The 17345-nt window shown below is 41.2% G+C and overlaps 2 protein-coding genes across 3 annotated transcripts in view; one reads left to right on the top strand and one right to left on the bottom strand.

Moving 5' to 3' along the window:
• The first annotated feature begins 1059 nt into the window (after positions 1–1059).
• LOC138688815 (Fc receptor-like protein 5) lies at positions 1060–7586 on the top strand. 2 transcript variants are annotated; one of them, XM_069801344.1, is made up of 6 exons: positions 1060–1205; positions 4762–4839; positions 5009–5305; positions 5776–6075; positions 6741–6842; positions 7287–7586. In XM_069801344.1, exons 1-6 carry the CDS (start codon positions 1175–1177, stop codon positions 7325–7327), a joined length of 849 nt encoding a protein of 282 aa, XP_069657445.1. In that variant the 5' UTR covers positions 1060–1174; the 3' UTR covers positions 7328–7586. The 2 variants fall into 2 exon arrangements, with proteins under 2 accessions (XP_069657445.1, XP_069657446.1); XM_069801345.1 differs by lacking the exon at positions 6741–6842 and having other exon boundaries at positions 1061–1205.
• Positions 7587–8366: 780 nt separating this feature from the next.
• LOC104320245 (maltase-glucoamylase-like) overlaps positions 8367–17345 on the bottom strand; it is a 45988-nt gene continuing 37009 nt past the window's right edge. The window contains exons 37-47 of the mRNA XM_069799804.1: positions 17208–17341; positions 16758–16792; positions 16550–16666; positions 15539–15687; positions 14328–14412; positions 14113–14169; positions 13412–13536; positions 12869–12957; positions 12131–12180; positions 9328–9498; positions 8367–8740 (exon numbers count right to left, since the gene is read on the bottom strand). Of these exons, the coding sequence (XP_069655905.1) occupies positions 8678–8740; positions 9328–9498; positions 12131–12180; positions 12869–12957; positions 13412–13536; positions 14113–14169; positions 14328–14412; positions 15539–15687; positions 16550–16666; positions 16758–16792; positions 17208–17341 (1075 nt within the window). The 3' untranslated portion in view covers positions 8367–8677. The remainder of the gene's footprint in view (positions 8741–9327; positions 9499–12130; positions 12181–12868; positions 12958–13411; positions 13537–14112; positions 14170–14327; positions 14413–15538; positions 15688–16549; positions 16667–16757; positions 16793–17207; positions 17342–17345) is intronic.

The following is a 17345-nucleotide window of genomic DNA, read 5'->3' as shown; positions in this document are numbered from 1 at the left end:
CAGACCTGTCACTACTGACCATGAGATTCAATGGGTCTGAGAATCCCCTAGCTGGAAATGGTCCCAAGAGGTTCACTAATCCATTCTTCTGCCTTAGAGGCAGTTCTGTTCCATGAGACATTTCAGGTTTTGTGGCTGCTATGACTAGTCTTATGGTCATCCATGCAGGACCTTAAAAGTGAATGTACATGTCCTATGTTTTCTTATGTGGGTGGTGGTGGTTCGTACGGGAAAAAAATCAGTGTTCTTCAATCAAATATGACTTCTATAAATAATAACATTATGTTCTTCTTTTACTCATTTTACATTTGATTATTTTAAAATGTTTTACATTTTGAACATTTTAATCATTTTACACTTGTGATGGGTTAGTCGTGGCTAGGAGCCAAACTCCCACCCAGCCATTTGCTCACTCCCCCCCTCAGTGGGACAGGGAGAAAAAATAGGAAGAATGCAAATGAGGAAGTTTGTGGTTTGAGACAAATACAGGGTGATTACTTACCAATTACCCTTGTGGGAAAAACAGACTCCACTTGGGGAGAATTGACTGAATTTATTGCCAATTAAAATACATGTGTAATTATTGATTTGGATAGACGAACATTAAAACAAGACCTTTCCTCCCCCTGTTTCCCATGCTCAGCTTCAGTCCTTTGAGTTATGGTCAATACGTAGCAATTTCTCTCTGACACGTCTTTCCTCTCACACCTTTCCTCTGCTCTGCCATGGGTTCTCCATGGGCTGAAGTTCCTTCAGGAACATCCATCTGCTCCATCGTGGGTCCTCCACAGGCTGCAGGGGCAGGGACACCTTCCACTAGACCAGGTTGCTCAAAGCCCCATCCAACCTGGCCTGGAACACTTCCAGGGATGGGGCATGCACATCTTCTCTGGGCAACCTGTTCCAGTGCCTCACCACCCTCATAGTGAAGAAAAGGTCTGTGAAAACACGATGACAACCCCAAGACACGCAACATCCAGGGTGTAGCTTCCCCTGAGCATCCAGCTGTGGTTAGTGGCTTCTACTTCTTTCTGCAGTGCTTCCTCTCCCTACCCCTCTGACCACCCAGTTCAAGTCAGACAGATGAAGAAGGCAGGACAGACCCACCAGGCAGCACGGTCCTCTCCTGGACAGGCCAGCACAGAGCTCTGAGCACACCCTGGACCCTGGTGCCATGATTATCTACTGCCTCATGATACTCTTCAGTGAGTCTCTCATCCCCACCTTCCCTTCCCTTCTCCCTTCCCTTCTCCCTTCCCTTCTCCCTTCCCTTCTCCCTTCCCTTCTCCCTTCCCTTCTCCCTTCCCTTCTCCCTTCCCTTCTCCCTTCCCTTCTCCCTTCCCTTCTCCCTTCCCTTCTCCCTTCCCTTCTCCCTTCCCTTCTCCCTTCCCTTCTCCCTTCCCTTCTCCCTTCCCTTCTCCCTTCCCTTCTCCCTTCCCTTCTCCCTTCCCTTCTCCCTTCCCTTCTCCCTTCCCTTCTCCCTTCCCTTCTCCCTTCCCTTCTCCCTTCCCTTCTCCCTTCCCTTCTCCCTTCCCTTCTCCCTTCCCTTCTCCCTTCCCTTCTCCCTTCCCTTCTCCCTTCCCTTCTCCCTTCCCTTCTCCCTTCCCTTCTCCCTTCCCTTCTCCCTTCCCTTCTCCCTTCCCTTCTCCCTTCCCTTCTCCCTTCCCTTCTCCCTTCCCTTCTCCCTTCCCTTCTCCCTTCCCTTCTCCCTTCCCTTCTCCCTTCCCTTCTCCCTTCCCTTCTCCCTTCCCTTCTCCCTTCCCTTCTCCCTTCCCTTCTCCCTTCCCTTCTCCCTTCCCTTCTCCCTTCCCTTCTCCCTTCCCTTCTCCCTTCCCTTCTCCCTTCCCTTCTCCCTTCCCTTCTCCCTTCCCTTCTCCCTTCCCTTCTCCCTTCCCTTCTCCCTTCCCTTCTCCCTTCCCTTCTCCCTTCCCTTCTCCCTTCCCTTCTCCCTTCCCTTCTCCCTTCCCTTCTCCCTTCCCTTCTCCCTTCCCTTCTCCCTTCCCTTCTCCCTTCCCTTCTCCCTTCCCTTCTCCCTTCCCTTCTCCCTTCCCTTCTCCCTTCCCTTCTCCCTTCCCTTCTCCCTTCCCTTCTCCCTTCCCTTCTCCCTTCCCTTCTCCCTTCCCTTCTCCCTTCCCTTCTCCCTTCCCTTCTCCCTTCCCTTCTCCCTTCCCTTCTCCCTTCCCTTCTCCCTTCCCTTCTCCCTTCCCTTCTCCCTTCCCTTCTCCCTTCCCTTCTCCCTTCCCTTCTCCCTTCCCTTCTCCCTTCCCTTCTCCCTTCCCTTCTCCCTTCCCTTCTCCCTTCCCTTCTCCCTTCCCTTCTCCCTTCCCTTCTCCCTTCCCTTCTCCCTTCCCTTCTCCCTTCCCTTCTCCCTTCCCTTCTCCCTTCCCTTCTCCCTTCCCTTCTCCCTTCCCTTCTCCCTTCCCTTCTCCCCCCATGCACACATTTATTTCTCTGTTTTCCTTTTCTATCATTTCTTCCTCTCTCCCTTCTCCATTCTTTTCCTTTCTTTCATCTCTAGCTTTTCTTCTGCTTTATATCCCATCTCGAGTCCTCTCTTTTGTTGCTGCTGTTATCTCTTCTTTCTCCCTCTCTCCTTTCGGGCTTTCAATCCAATCTTCCCTCCTGTCTTTCATAGTCCTCTCTATAATGGCATTCCTCTTTCTCCTCCCTCCTCTCCACTCCCCTCCTTTTTCCACTTCCCTTCCCTTCTATTAGACCCTCAATAATCAAACACTGGAAGAGGCTTCCTAGACACGTGGTCAATGCCCCATCCCTGTCAGTCTTTAAGAGGCGTTTGGACAATGCCATCAACAACATGCTGAAACTTTTGGTCAGCCCTGAAGTGGTCAGGCATTTGGACTAGATGGACATTGTAGATCCCTTCCAACTGAAAAATATTCTGTTCTGTTCTATGAACATATTTCTCCGGTGGGTTGATGCAGCTAGTTCTGTCCTGCCAGCTGGATATCCGTATTCTCGGGAGATGAAGAACCGTTGGCTGAAAACTCATTGCTGTGGTGGTGCTGGGGAGGTTCCCAGTGTGTGTTCTTCTTTGTGGCGAATGGGTCCAGCTGTTAAATACCAGTTCCGTCATTTTCTTTCTGGTGTAGATTCTTATGAAATCAGATCTGATCCATTGTTCTGCTTTTTCAGTCTGCTTTCCGGCTTGAGAACCAGACTAGGACTGGTTCATCCCAGACTAGGGGTGAAACAAAGTTATGATCTGTCTAAGAGAGATCTATCTCAGGTCAGAACTGTGCTCCAGGACATCAGATGCTCAGGCCTGCCTCTATCCCACCTCTGTTCAGCACCATCAGTGGGGACTGAAAAGAAGGGTCACGCACTTGCGTGAATCCTCTTCCTCTGTGCATCTCACCCTGTTACAAAAGACACGAGGTTCAAAAGCTCTGTGTGGGGGAGGCAATTTTCAGCAGAAAACAGCTGATTACATCTGGTGCCCCACAGCTGCAACAGCAAGACATCACCCAACTGCATCCTTCACTTCACTAGTCCAGCTGAGACTTATCCTGGATTTCCACATCCACAACACTTGCACAGCATTTAACTTCTTGACTGAAACACCCCAAAAGAGGCAAGATTAATCTCTAGGGCGTCACCAACAGAAATCGAGACCAGAATTAAGGCGCTTGGATTACTCTCAAGTTGCCCAAGTCTAAGCCTTTTTTTCCCAGGAGGTGGAAAGGAAGAGGTCATCGGTTTTGGGACACGCTGGCCTCTTTCCATGGAGAGACAGAAATTTGATGGATGGAGATGGAGGTGTTGGCAGCTTGGTGATTCCTGGCAGCTCACACCAATGCTCTAGTACTAAATGAAGAGGCTGTTGAGGTCTGGAAGATGTTTGCTTTTTTCACATTAGCAAGAAAAAAGACACCAAACCAAACAACCTCCCGCCCCCAGCACAAACAATTTTTCTATTTTTATTTTGCTTTGAGACCGTTGGGGTTTTTGTTTTCTCCAACATACCTCTGGGAAGCTTAGTTGCAAAGAAGTCAAAGTATTTTTTAACCAGGACATCAGCAGTTTGAAAACAAGAATTTCCATCTGGATGACTTGGGACACTTGTCTATAGATATCAAAGGGGGAAGAAATGTGACTTTTCCAGTGCAGTTAGTTATTTGTGGATAGAAACATGAGAGACAGGGGTGGGACGGGGGCTGGGAGTTAACCAGATCCAGAGAATCCCAACAACCCCCACTTCGGAGCTGGCCAGAAACCCCAAAGATTCCTTTCTGCAGCCTGGTATTTGATGAAAGTTGACCTTGAGCTCATCCTGCCCTGCACCCTGGCTCAACACCGCCTTTCTCCCCTGCTAGGACCCATCAGATCTCCTGTCCTTCCTAATTCTGTGAGGACTCCAGCAGCCCCATTTCTTTCAGTTTCAAGATACCATTTCCCAGGGCTGATATCAATAAACCGCTTGGCGGTCACCAAACCGCTTCTAACAGAAGAAATAATCTCATGCAACATATGTTGCAAGTAGCTAAAAGATAAGTTCAGGGACATGTTGAGTTTTCTAGATATTTTTTTCGATGGGTGACCTCATTGGCATGTGAAATTGTTTCACGGGTTTTCTCCATGATTGGTCTAGGTTTTCCATGCCACGGTGGCACAGAAAGGAACTATGACCTGTATGAATCCATCGTGTTGTGGAGGGGCTGCTGTCTTGACTGATGGCCAAGAGGGGCAGGACTTCATAGGGCAGTGGCTGTGTAAGTGACTGCTTTTCTCTCTTTTTTGCAGTCTCCTCTCTCTTGTCGTCTCAATGCAACTTTCTGGCAGCTTTCCTCCAGCTGCTACCATTGGCTGTGTCCTTTGCAGGTAAGCGCAGCTTGACCTCTCACAAGATGCTCTCCAGCCGAACAGAGCCTTTGTCAATGAGGCGAGGTTGAGCCATGTTTTGTAAAATGGAGGGAAAAGGGGTGTCTCACTTTCCTTTTCCTCTCTGAAAGTTCCCTCCCATCCTCCAAATCCTTTCTTTCATCCTCAGACCTTCTGCCAGTCCCTATACTCTCCGCAGACCCCAGACATGATGTCTATTATGAAGGGGAACGTGTCACTATGACATGCTCTGCCCCAACAATGAGGAAAATAGGTGGATTTCGTTTCTTCAATCAAACTGGGGAGCAAATTGACCTGCAAACACCTTACTCCCTCACAACTGCCTGGCTCCACCTTACAGCTACAAAAGCATCTTCTGGGGAGTACACGTGCATGTACTTTCTGAAGGAGTCCGGACAAGAAATTCCTTCCAACAGGAGCCTTCCTCTTTCACTTAAGGTTCAGGGTAGGTTCGTCTTGTCTATATGGCTTGGGTACCATCGGCCCAGACACTGCACACCTCCCTTTAGAGCATCATCTTGTCCGATGGCCCTATCATTTGGTTGCCAATGCACAAATGAAGTTGCTCTGGCCTCTCACAAGCTCCTTTTGTGCTCCTGGATTTCTCTGAGAAAGCAGGAATAAGTTGGCCAGACAGCTGTGTCACCTCCAAGAGGTCGTACAGCAGTAAGCCTCCCCAAGGCTTTCGTTAGGGCTTGGGGCGTATTACATGCCTTCCTACTTTGGACACGTAAAAATACTTATTTTTTTGAAAACAAAGAAACTGCTTAAGCTGCTTTGAATTTTTATCTCTGAGAACCATGGGTCTTTTTTCCCACATCGAGACATTGGGAAAGATCATGGGGTTTGCGCACAGGCCCTGACGTCAACAGATAGCCTATTGCTTGGGTTTTTTATTGTTTGTTTTTTCCCCAGCTGCTCCCACGGCCCCAACTTTATCCCTGGATCCTCAGCAGCAGGTCTATAGACCTGGGAACCACATCAACCTACTCTGCTCCTTCCCCTCATCTTCAGATGATGTTAAAGAAGTCCAGTACTATGCAGACTTTGGACTTGCAGTCTCCATCCCAGTATCGAACGTGAAAAACTACAGCTTCAACCTCAGGATCACAGGAGACATGGTCTCTGGGTCTTACAGTTGTGCCTATTTTGTAATCAAGTCTACACGTCCTGTTCGCTCAGAAAGGAGCAGCTGGATCAGTGTCAACCTGAAAAGTGAGTTTTCAAACCCTTCCTCACTAGAGCATCTAGTAACTACTGACCCATCATTAGTTAGTTCACTACCCATTTGCTTGCCTATGAACTCATCCATGAGTCTCATCTCTATCCCTTCCTGTCCTGTGGCCATCCATCTCTCTGCCTCAGTTTCTCTATCCATCACTAAATGAGCTCATTGCCATACCTGCCCATGTTTTTATGGACAAAAATGAGGAGGGGTACTGGAGAAAAAGATCTCAATGAAAAGACTGTCTCATCACCTTGTCTGGCTTTTCTGATGAGACCACAATTTTTTTCGACAATCCATCATTCTGGGGGGATATACACCATAGATTCCCAAGAGCTAAACATCTAGCCATCTCCAAGGGACCACTACAGCTGAGTTTGAGTATGCAATAGGGTGGCAAACACAGCTTACCATTTTATTGGTAGGCCCGTCTATCTGCTAGGCAACATTTTGTCACAATCTTGACATCCATTGACTCCTATGCCCATTCCCAAGATCACCATAGAGGCAATTTGTAGAGCTGGAGGGAAGTTCACCTCCTTCCCTTTAAGATGGGGCTAGCTATTGATGGGCTTGCTCACAGTAGGAGTTATCAACCATCTCTGTTGGAGGCAAAGGTTGCACCATGGTAAAGTCACCATTGATTCCTTCCCAGGCCACAAAATCAGCTGGCTTCGAGAGATCATTGTTGGGGGTTCATTCTTTACCATCAATGGCTTCATCTTTTTCTTCTCCCACTGCCTGATGAAGAGAAGAGGTAAATATTTCACTTCCATTAGGCCACACTAATTCTTAGAACCCTGGGACTTCATTTTCTTTGCCAGAAAATGACCAGGTTTGACTGTTATTCCACCATCCTTTCCAAAGAAAAAAAAAGGAAACAAACATTTTGTTCAAATTTGCTTTGGGAGGTTGTTCTGGACAGAGAATTTGAACAGGATTGCTCCTCAAAGGTGGTTGAGTCACCGTCCCTGGAGGTATTTAAAAGATGTGTAGATGTGGCACTTAGGGACATGGTTTAGTGGTAGATTTGGTAGTGTTAGGTTTACTGTTGGACTTGATGAACTCAAAGTCTTTTCCAACCTAAATGATTCTATGATTCTCACCCTCCTCCCTCTTTTGATTCCGAAATTTATCTGCATATTGAGGTCCAAGACTGAAGAGAAGCCATTTCCAATGCTGCTGCTTCTCTCTTTTGCAGATCTGGAGGAGGGATTCCAGATGGACTACGAAGAGGCATGAGAAGAACTATCCCGTAAAGGTTTTCTCCATTAGCTAAGGATTCTCTCGGGCCATGCCTGATTCCTCGTTGTCTGCCTCGGAGTCTCCGAGAGGCAGAAATGGTGCGTGTTTAACTGGCATTGCTTTGGCTGCTCCGTTCTTCTGCGCAGACCCTCGTGCCTTCCAAGCTGCCTCAGGTCCGTTCAAATAAAGCTGGATGTCGTGTTTGGGTCTTGTGGGTTTCATGGAAAGACACATGTTTCCACGCTCCTTCCCAAAGTGTGTGCTCGTGTTTGTGCCTTGTGTGTGCGCCTCTGCTCCATCTCACCCGTAATCCCACCATGTTCCCTTCACACCTGGTTCTTATTTGCATCTGAAATTCAGCCCCCTTTGGGGGACCTCTGCACCTTGGGCTTTAATCTCTGGACTGTGTGGTCTGCTGGAAGGATAAGGGGTCAGGCAGGAGCACACGTGCCCAGATCAGCTCCTCACCCCTCTGGCTTGCCTGCTTTGGCTGTCCAGGTCCAATAAATACATCTAACATCTGTACGGTTGATATGTTCTGGCTTGCATCTGTAGGGGGCTGACATCGTGGGGAGAGAAACACGGGTGGGAGGGTGACAAGGGGTCACCTTTACAAGGTAAACCACTCGGGGCGTCAGACTTTTTCACCCAACATCCACTCTCAAAGAAGAGTAGACAGCCCGACCCAGCGCAGGGGCATTGCAGAACCCAAAAGAACCACGCTTTTGGGCCAAAGGATGGGAAATGAGTGAGAGCTCCGCAGCCTGCCGGCGCAAGACTGCTCCAGGCTGCTGATATCCCCTCCCAGCGCTGGCTTACACCACGCCGTGGCTGCCAGCCCAGATGGTGTTAAAATATGCTATTTTCAGCCCACTTGATGCTTGTTTCATTTTAAATCAATCCACGTGATTTCCCTGAAATATTTCTCCACCGCCATGACTTCAAAATGAAGATGGAACCTAAATGTGGGCAGATTTATTGCCCCATATACCCGCAGTTCACGCTAATATTTTTATAAAACACAGTAAGCAGGACATCAGCCAGAACTTCAACTTAGAGAAATCACCTCATTTCACATTCATATTTTCATTTTGAAAGACCAAGTCATATTGAAGTGCCATAACGTTTAAAAACCAACAAATTCCACTTTACAAGGACAGCGTGTAGCTAGCCGGGATCAGCACTAAACCACGGCTCCTTTCTGCACATAATAACTTAATACAAACTGACTGTACACATTTATAGTGCCAAGTATTTTAAGAAGTCAAAGAGACAGAAGGAGAAGGGAAAAACAATTTGTGAAGATGAGAAAGTTCAGCTCTACGGCCAGCAGTATTTGCAAGCATTTTATCTCCATTGTAATGTGTAGTCTTTGCCTAATTCAAGTTCAAGGCGAGTGATTTCCAGGACCTTTGAAAAACAAACAAAAAAAAGCAATGAGTAACTTTGCTCTGAAGGTGACTTGGTTTTCTGCAGCTCATAGAAGACAGCAGGTTCTTATTTCAGATTACCTTCTTAATTCATCTTTTTGGTTATTTATATATTATATTATCTTATATTATATTATTTATGCTACTATAGATTTTACATAATATATTTCTAGTATATATAATATTTTAATATAATAATTACATATTTTAATATATTAATACATTATCTTTGGCCTTCCACTGAAAGACAGAAAGAAATGAGACTCAACAGAACACTGAGTTTTGTAGAAAGGGCGGTAAATTAAATTAAACATCAACTGATTTTAGCCTGTGGCTCTCACTGAGCAGTGCGACCACAGCTTGTGATAAGACTTCATTAATTCTGTAGGAAAAAAAAAAATTGTTGCAAAAGTACCCTGAGTTCTTACTTCTCAGATGTCAGTGGTTTTACTGCAGTAAAGAAATATATTGTAGCAATTATATTACAGCCAAGAGGTGAATCCCCAAGTGTTTAAGAGCACATAACTAATTGCAAAGCTAGGATTTCCCCATAAACCATCGATTTACCTGTTTTTGGCTGTTGTAGGACACAACATGAGGAGACTGGATTGCTTCACCATTCTGCAATACCGTCACCGCCCGAACGTTTGAGGTCACCCCCAAAACTTTAATTTGAGTAAACTTCAAATTATTTGGGTCGGTGTAACCACGGTGCAAAACCTTTATCTCTAAAATGGTCTGAAAGAAGAGGAAAATGAAAATCAGTGATTTATCCTTGGGTGGTTACATGTTAAAATATGCTATTTTCAGCCCACTTGATGCTTACAGTTGTTTCCTTTTGTTCAGTTAAAAAATAACAACAAAACCTCTATGTTTTTATTTATTTTCCAAACATTGGAGGCTTTGATTTTCCCAGTTCCTCCACCTTTGCAGACCTATTGCAGACTTCTCTGCTACCAATGAGGTGCTGAATATTAAACAAATTTGTCCTGATGTGAATTTTGCAGCATAAGAAAGGATTAAAACAATGAGTTTTCATAATTCTGACTTTTTTTTCTTATTTTGCTGTAATTCTCTGAAGTTTCTCAAACTACTTTATTCAGCGGAAAGATTTCTGTGCATCCACAGGTTATTGCTCAAGTCCTGTAGGCATTTTGCTAATTTTGCTGATTTTCTTTTAAATCCCCCTTTACGATGGCAAAAAATGCTTCGGATGGATTGCAAAACTCTTCATTCCAGATCTAACAAAATAGGAGTATGAATCAAGGAGGGGGAGCATTTCTTGGACCAGCTGACTTGATTTTAGGTAGATAATGGGTTCACAATTTCTTTAGTTTGTCCCAATTCTACCAAGTCTCCAGGCAGAGAGTATTAAGCTGCCCAGAGACGGTGCTTGCTGGGTCAGATCCCAGATCTGCTTCCATGCAAAACTGCTGGGATATAATTATACAAATATAATGTAATTATATAACTACATTATTTTATTGCATTCTTCATTATTGGTTTATTTAAGACTGCTTTAATTAAGCTTTTCCTTACCAGCTGTCTGTAAGAGCAGGAAAATGTGCATTTACTATGTAGTCTTACAACTGAAAATTGCAAAAAAACCCTTTTTTCCCTTAGCAGTTAACATCCAATTACTTGACAAAGTCAAAATGAATGAGAAATAAGAGCACTGAGAAGAAAACAATAACACATTTTGGCTACCTGGAAAACTAATGAAACAACACACTTTTTTATTACAATATAAAAAAAACCATTTCTTTTAAATAGATAGTCCATATAATTACCATCTAATTTAATTCCAGCTCTTCAACTGCTTAAAACAAAAAATTTAAAGCTGACGTGCTGGAAATGCCAATAATTACAACACGCACTACTGATCGCTGACTTTCTTACACAGTAACTGCTCCATGGTCCATCTTCTGTGTTAAAGAATAATGATAAAAATTAAGAATAATGATAAAAAATAGCCACAAACTGAGTCAGTGACTCCACTCCAGCCTCTGTTCAAAGGACCTTTAAACAATTAACAATTTTTAACAATAATTAAACAAAATTAAACAGGTTTGCCCAACTAGCTTTTCTCTGCTTTTCCGTCAGGTTCCTAACATGGATATTTGATAGTGGTAGCAGAAAATATTGTCCTCTAGTGCAGTGCTGGCAAGAAAATCCATTGGGGTGTAGGAAGAAAATATTTCTGTACTATTAATACACAAAATTAAAAATATTTGTATAACAACATCTCTTTCATCTTTATCCTCCTTTTTTAATTTCCATTTTTGTGTATGGTTTATAATGCACATAATAGTACAGTAGCACAGGTATGTAACTTATAAATAAATATGCGTATGTTGGGGGGGGGGTGTGTGCTCGAAAATTTTTACTGCTAGGGATGCGTGGTCGAAAAGATTTGAAGACCATGGCTCTACTGGATGCTCACACATTTATAAATCATTTGAAAGCACTTTCCTGGATCTAACTGTGACTATATTCCAGATTGGATATATTTATTTTGTATATAGTCACTTCTTTCTAGTCTGTCCAAGTAAATTTGTGTTATATATAGATATGTAACTGCAAGGCTATAAAATACGCACAAGCTGATTAGCTAAAATTTATTAGCAGCTATGTAAATTAATACATGATCCACAGAAGTGATGGGAAACACACACCTGATAAAATATGAGCCTTATTGGATTTCTGCATTGATATGTGCTTTCATTCTCTTCAAATCCTTTTTTAAATAGACTGGCATTTTCAGAATTATAAGAAATTATGATGTCATGAATATACAACAAATACAGCAATAAGCAAAAATAGGCATCTTCTGAATCCAGGTTAAATTTATTCTTAACACTATTTAATTATATTAATTGCATTATATTAGACCCTGGACACAAAACACTCCTAAGTTCCTTCATATATAGAAGGCGAATTTGCAAATGGATATGTCTGGGATTTTTTGCTGTTAAAACCTCCTCACATACTTACTGAAAACCGATGTGCAGATAAAAAAAATCTGAACCAACTTCTGTCTTGGAGGTCTCGGGCTGGGCCAGTTACTTAATATAAATATACATATATGGAATAACTCCACTGAAGTAAATTAAGTTGCCCCAATTTATTGCAAAATTAGTTTATCCATCTAGGATATGCTATTTCATATAATGCTTTTTTTTATTTAAGTCAACAATTAGAGACCTACAACAGTTTCCCCAATACTAGATAAGAGCTAGTCCATCACAGACAATTAGTGGCACGTTGGAATATTGAAACATTTAAAAAATTGCCAAATTAAAATAACTTATTTAAACATACAACAATAATCACCCTGGGTACTCAAAACCAGTGAGTTAACATGACATACCTGATTAGCAGTAAATGAGGTCAGCAGATATACACCATCTTCATACGCATCTGTTAAAAAGAAAGAATAAAGTAAAATGTATTTGCTATTCACCTTTATTGGTTTTAATTAAATAGAAGAATTGCACTGCGTATACTATATGCATGTATATACTTTGTGCGGATTTCCTGCAACGTTTTGGTATGCTAAAAAAAAATAAAAATCACAGTTTTGTGCATTACTTGTGATAATCTCAGGGGATAGCTTATAGTTATTACGAAGATAATACACTGCAGATGTAAAGGGTAAAAGACTTCTAGATATGTCTTGATAATTTGAATTTATTAATATCAAGGAAATTAGTTACAGCTTCCCACTTCATCTATCGTGATGCTCCCCATAGGTTTGAGAACAAATCCTTATTATGTACATTGTCCTAGGTCCAGGGCACAATTTAATGTATGCAAAATATATATTCTATAAATAACAGCATTGTGGTATTATTTCACCATCATTTTACCCGTTTTACATTTTACTGTGATTTTAGTTTAATTAATTAAGTTTAATCATTTTACTGTAATTTTTCTTCTGGTTTGTGCTCATGCTTCCTATGCCATGTTGCACAAATATACAATAATCCTGAAATACAAAATTAACTGTACATGTCAGCAATCCGCTGAGCTAAAGAAAGGCAATATTTATGCATTGTAGACTCTGAATTAGTTAATTTATCATGGAAACAAGAAACTCTGTACTTACCAATGCGCACCCCATCATCCCAATAAAGCCGACCTTCTGCAAGTTGACTATCATCCAAAGCAACGGTAAGTGCCAAGGGTTTTTTTCGACTATGAAAAAAAGAATATTTTTCTTGGGCAATCACATTTTATGTTTCTCAAGTGCTATGATTTATATTGTAGACATTGTACAGAACACAATTTATCTCTGTTACCAGCCTCCTTCAATCCATAATGTTACATTTAAAGGAGACCATGGGGAGAAAACGAAAAAGAGAAAAAAACTGCCTTAAAGTTAAGGTGCTACCATACATATTGATTTTCCCAGGACTGCTAATGTTTAACTCCTAATGTTTATACAAAATGGGAGATACTTCCAAGCATGGTGTACATTAAACCAGAAAATTTTGCTTTTCACCAGTTGAAAATAAGGAGTCCAGAAAAATGCTTTCGCTATGTAATTAATATAGAATTTATTTGCCAGGCCACTAATTGAATATCTCCCCTAAAAAGCAAAAAAAGAAAAAGAAATTAAATTTTAATTGTTCAGTTCTTGTTATCATACCTGTAAAATGTAGTATTAGCAGGGCTTTGCTGAGCGAGGATGTAACCACCTCGGATATGGAGGTTGATATGTCCCAAAGGAGATGGTAAATTTCTGAATTGTCCCCTGAAGCCAATATACTCATCCTATTTATGATTTAAACAAAAAAAAAATACAAAAGATAGTCTCTGTTGAATTACGCATTTTAAACTTTTCTTTAGAATGAAAGTTTATAAATACCTAGATAAATAGTAAGAAAGTTGTCACTGCAAATCCTTTTTTAATGCAGAACTACGTATTTTCAAGATAAAATCTGAAATTCTGCACACTTAAAACAATTACACCACACTCGATAAATGGAGTGACTTTTACAGCCTGAGGCCATAAAAATTGTTTAAAACTTTTGTCTTCCTCCACTCCATCATTCTTAGAAAAGTCATTATATGTATCATTGAAGGGTTAAAAAAAAGCAAACATAGAAGCACTGCAGATTGCAGATATTATTCCACCTTTTTACTTGTCATGTTGAACAAGATTACATTTAAAAAAAGCGATTAACAAAAAAATTGGCCAAGATGTAATTTTTTATGTTGCTAAAAACTCCTACCGGACACGTGTTTGTAAAACAGAGGTGGTGCATTCACACTGCACCCCAGCACACTGTATTCCTGTTTGAACGTATTAGAAAAAATAAATATAATACAGTTTTTAATATTACTTACTGTGTGGTAATCATACCAGCGGGCATTCGGTAGGTAAGCGTTCACCGCTACAGCACCCTGGAAATAAATATTTTTGGTTTAGGTCTATTAAAGCCAAAAAGTAAAGTTTAGCTCAAGTCACTTCTAGTATTTTCATCAATTTCTAATATTTTCTAAGTTTTTTCCCCACTTTTCTGGTATTTCTTTTTCTGATATTTCTATTTCTGACATTTCACCTGTTCCAGTACAGGGCTGATGAGCAGTGCCGGTCCCCACAGAAACTGTTTATATATTTCCCATGTAATTTTGTCTTCCACAAACCTGCAAAGTAACAGAAGAGTGGTCATACCCTCGATGTCAACCTTTCCCAAAATGTTTCCTTTTTGAAGCCTTTTTTCTCAGCAAAACTACCATTTCTTCAACTGTAAGCATGCTACCAGTAATAGTAGGTAATATTTATTACCTATTTATTAATCATAGATAATAATTATTACAAGAGAATCCCATTTATTTACAAATGTATCAGGTAGAGCTTGTCAAGAATGTATTAAGATCCTGATGTGAAAATCGTTAGGGAAATACCACCTAGTATTTAATTTTCATTTCTGCTGCTTCTTCATGTTTGCTGGCCTATATCTGTGTATATACCAAAATTTTTATTTAGTACATTTAGATTACAGTACTTTAAAAAAATCACTTTTGCTTGGTATTAGCAACAGCAAAATGAAGTAGTGGCCCAATTACTTTCTGATTTGTGCCATTCAGTTTTTTGACAGGTACTTTGTCAGAATCAAGTCTTAGATTAGTCAAAATTAGGCCAGGATTACACACTGACAACTCAGTGGTTTTTAGCGGAAGACAAGCATTTTTAAATATTAGACTTCATTTTTAACGTTATGGCATTAACCAGTCTTTGGCACGTATTGCCCCTTCTGACTAGGTACAAAGTCTTATACCTCTAAAAACATGTTTGTTTGTTTGTTATTTTTAAAAAAACTGCTATAAAAACCTTTTTTTTTTAAAAAACGGCTATATCAGTTTAGCCAAAATAAGTTACCTTGCCCTGCAAACACCTTGACACGTGTCAAAAAAACTATTTTCTCCCTCTTTTTCTGTTTCTCTGCCTAAAATTTTTGTCCAGCTATTTTTGCAACACATGCTCTCTGAGTCTACATATATCCAGCACCAGGCAGAATGTATTTGCTGAATACCACTAAGGATGATGAGAATGAGTTTTAAAATTTATATATTAATTTTATTTATAGATAAGAAAAAAATGTTGACGTTGTGGGAAATGGACAACTTGAGCTGTCACAACGAGCCGATACTGAATGTCCATTTTCTCAATCCCTTGCCAGTTTTAAAAGAAAAATCACTGTAACTGGGGGAAAAGCTATGGACTTCAGTGGAAATTAGTGATTAATGGAGAAGGAAGAACCACACTTACTCATGGAGCAGAGGGCGGACCACGGTGCTGCCGTAAGCGTTGGCTTCGTACATTAATGTGTACAAATAGGGTAGGAGGGTATATCTTATATTTAGCACTTTCCTGGAAATATCTTGAAATGTTGAGTTCCAGGCAACAGGATCTTGCCTCTAAACAAGAGAAGAGTGTCTCATTATTCAAACAGGATTATTCTGTTGGGAATAGATGGGGGGGGAAAGCCCTCATGTTTAGCATCTTTTTTTTTTTTCTTATATGTCAGCCATAAATTCATATGATTTAGCAGCAGTAATTGTCAAACATGCCTCAGAATCAACATAGCAAAGCAGAGCTGAGGAGATCTGGGTGGAGCCTTGCAAATTCCTTGTTCTCTAATTTAGAGTACCTTTATTTATTTCTCTGTTCTTTAATGAAGGACAAATAGCTCTGCTCTGCTAAACCTAAAGCTCTAACGAGGATAAAAATGCTGTTCCTCTTATTGCCATTTTTCCAGTTATCTTGGTTTTTTTATCATATAGTCCTTAGACAGCACAGTCCTGCATTTAGATGGTTATTTTCATTTATTCTTAAAAGAAATACAATCTTTTATGCAGGAAGTGGGCAAAGTACAGGAATTTTAGATACTCAGGAATTTCATTCCACTGTTCCCTTTTCCAGGAATTTCATTCCACTGTTCCCTTTTCCAGTTTGCTGGAAAATGAAGAATAATTAGGGATGACAACACTAAGGTCAGTTTTGCCCCTTTAAGCGTGTTTAGCCATAAAAATAACTATTTTAGTCTCATAAGTGTGGTATGTTTAAATAAAAATGGCCTACATGAAAAAAAAGTATTTTTGTCTTGTACAGGTGATATGTTTAAGTAGAATTGCAACATGTGAAAAATAACAATTTTGTTCTTGCAGATGTGGTGTGTTTACCTAAAAACGGTATATATGGGGAATAAAAAAAAGTAGGAAAAGGGGAAATTATGGGAAATAAAAAAAATCAGTCAAAGCTAACACGGAAGGCACCCACCTTGGTTCCCTTCCCATTGTGATTCCTTGAGTACGGGTAAAAGGCACCCAGCTCCATCCATCGAGCACACAGCTCGTACTCTGAGTCTTGAAAGAAGCCACAGATATCTGCTCCGGTCTGAAAATTAAAAAAAATATTCCAATGGCAATACTATAAATTTCTGTTAATAAAGATAATTGAAATATAAGACAATAAATTTGGAGCTTACGTAAGATATTCCAAAGAGACTAAACTCCATCATACCTGCAAGGAAAAAAAGTCGTTCAATAGTAACTGCACTCTTTTATTTGGTGTGGTGAGAGTTGTATAGATCATACAACTTGGGATAAGAAAAGAATTTTCCAAATTGCCTCGGGAAAACTGTTCTCAGGAAGAAAAGCAGCAGATTTCGGGCAACAGGGAGAGGATGACGGAAAGGTGACAAGGGATGAATTTGAGGAAAACGTGGTGGCCAAACCCATGGATCAAACGCAATTCCTACAGAAACTATGAAGACTTTCTTAAGAGGCGATAAGAAGAAAAAAAAGGTCAAGAAGAAATTGGCCGAAAATTCTGATTGTTCAACTAAGTAGCCCATTTTGGCTCAAAAAATGTGATTATTAGAAAGGAAACCAAGAAGAAACATGGAATTAATTGGTGACGGGTTGTGTCGCCATACCGATGATGGATTTATCGAGCTGATTCCAGGCTGCTGTGTTGTCCCCCAGCCAATGGCCTGACCACTTTCCACTGCTGGGGTAGGTTGAGCGGGTGACGACAATTCCTCGCTCCTTTGTGAGATTCCGCAAGGCACTGG

Source organism: Haliaeetus albicilla, chromosome 13, assembly GCF_947461875.1.
Source record: "Haliaeetus albicilla chromosome 13, bHalAlb1.1, whole genome shotgun sequence".
NCBI lineage: Eukaryota > Metazoa > Chordata > Aves > Accipitriformes > Accipitridae > Haliaeetus > Haliaeetus albicilla.
Note: the sequence above shows the minus strand (reverse complement) of the source record. Positions and strands in the feature narration are given on the sequence as shown.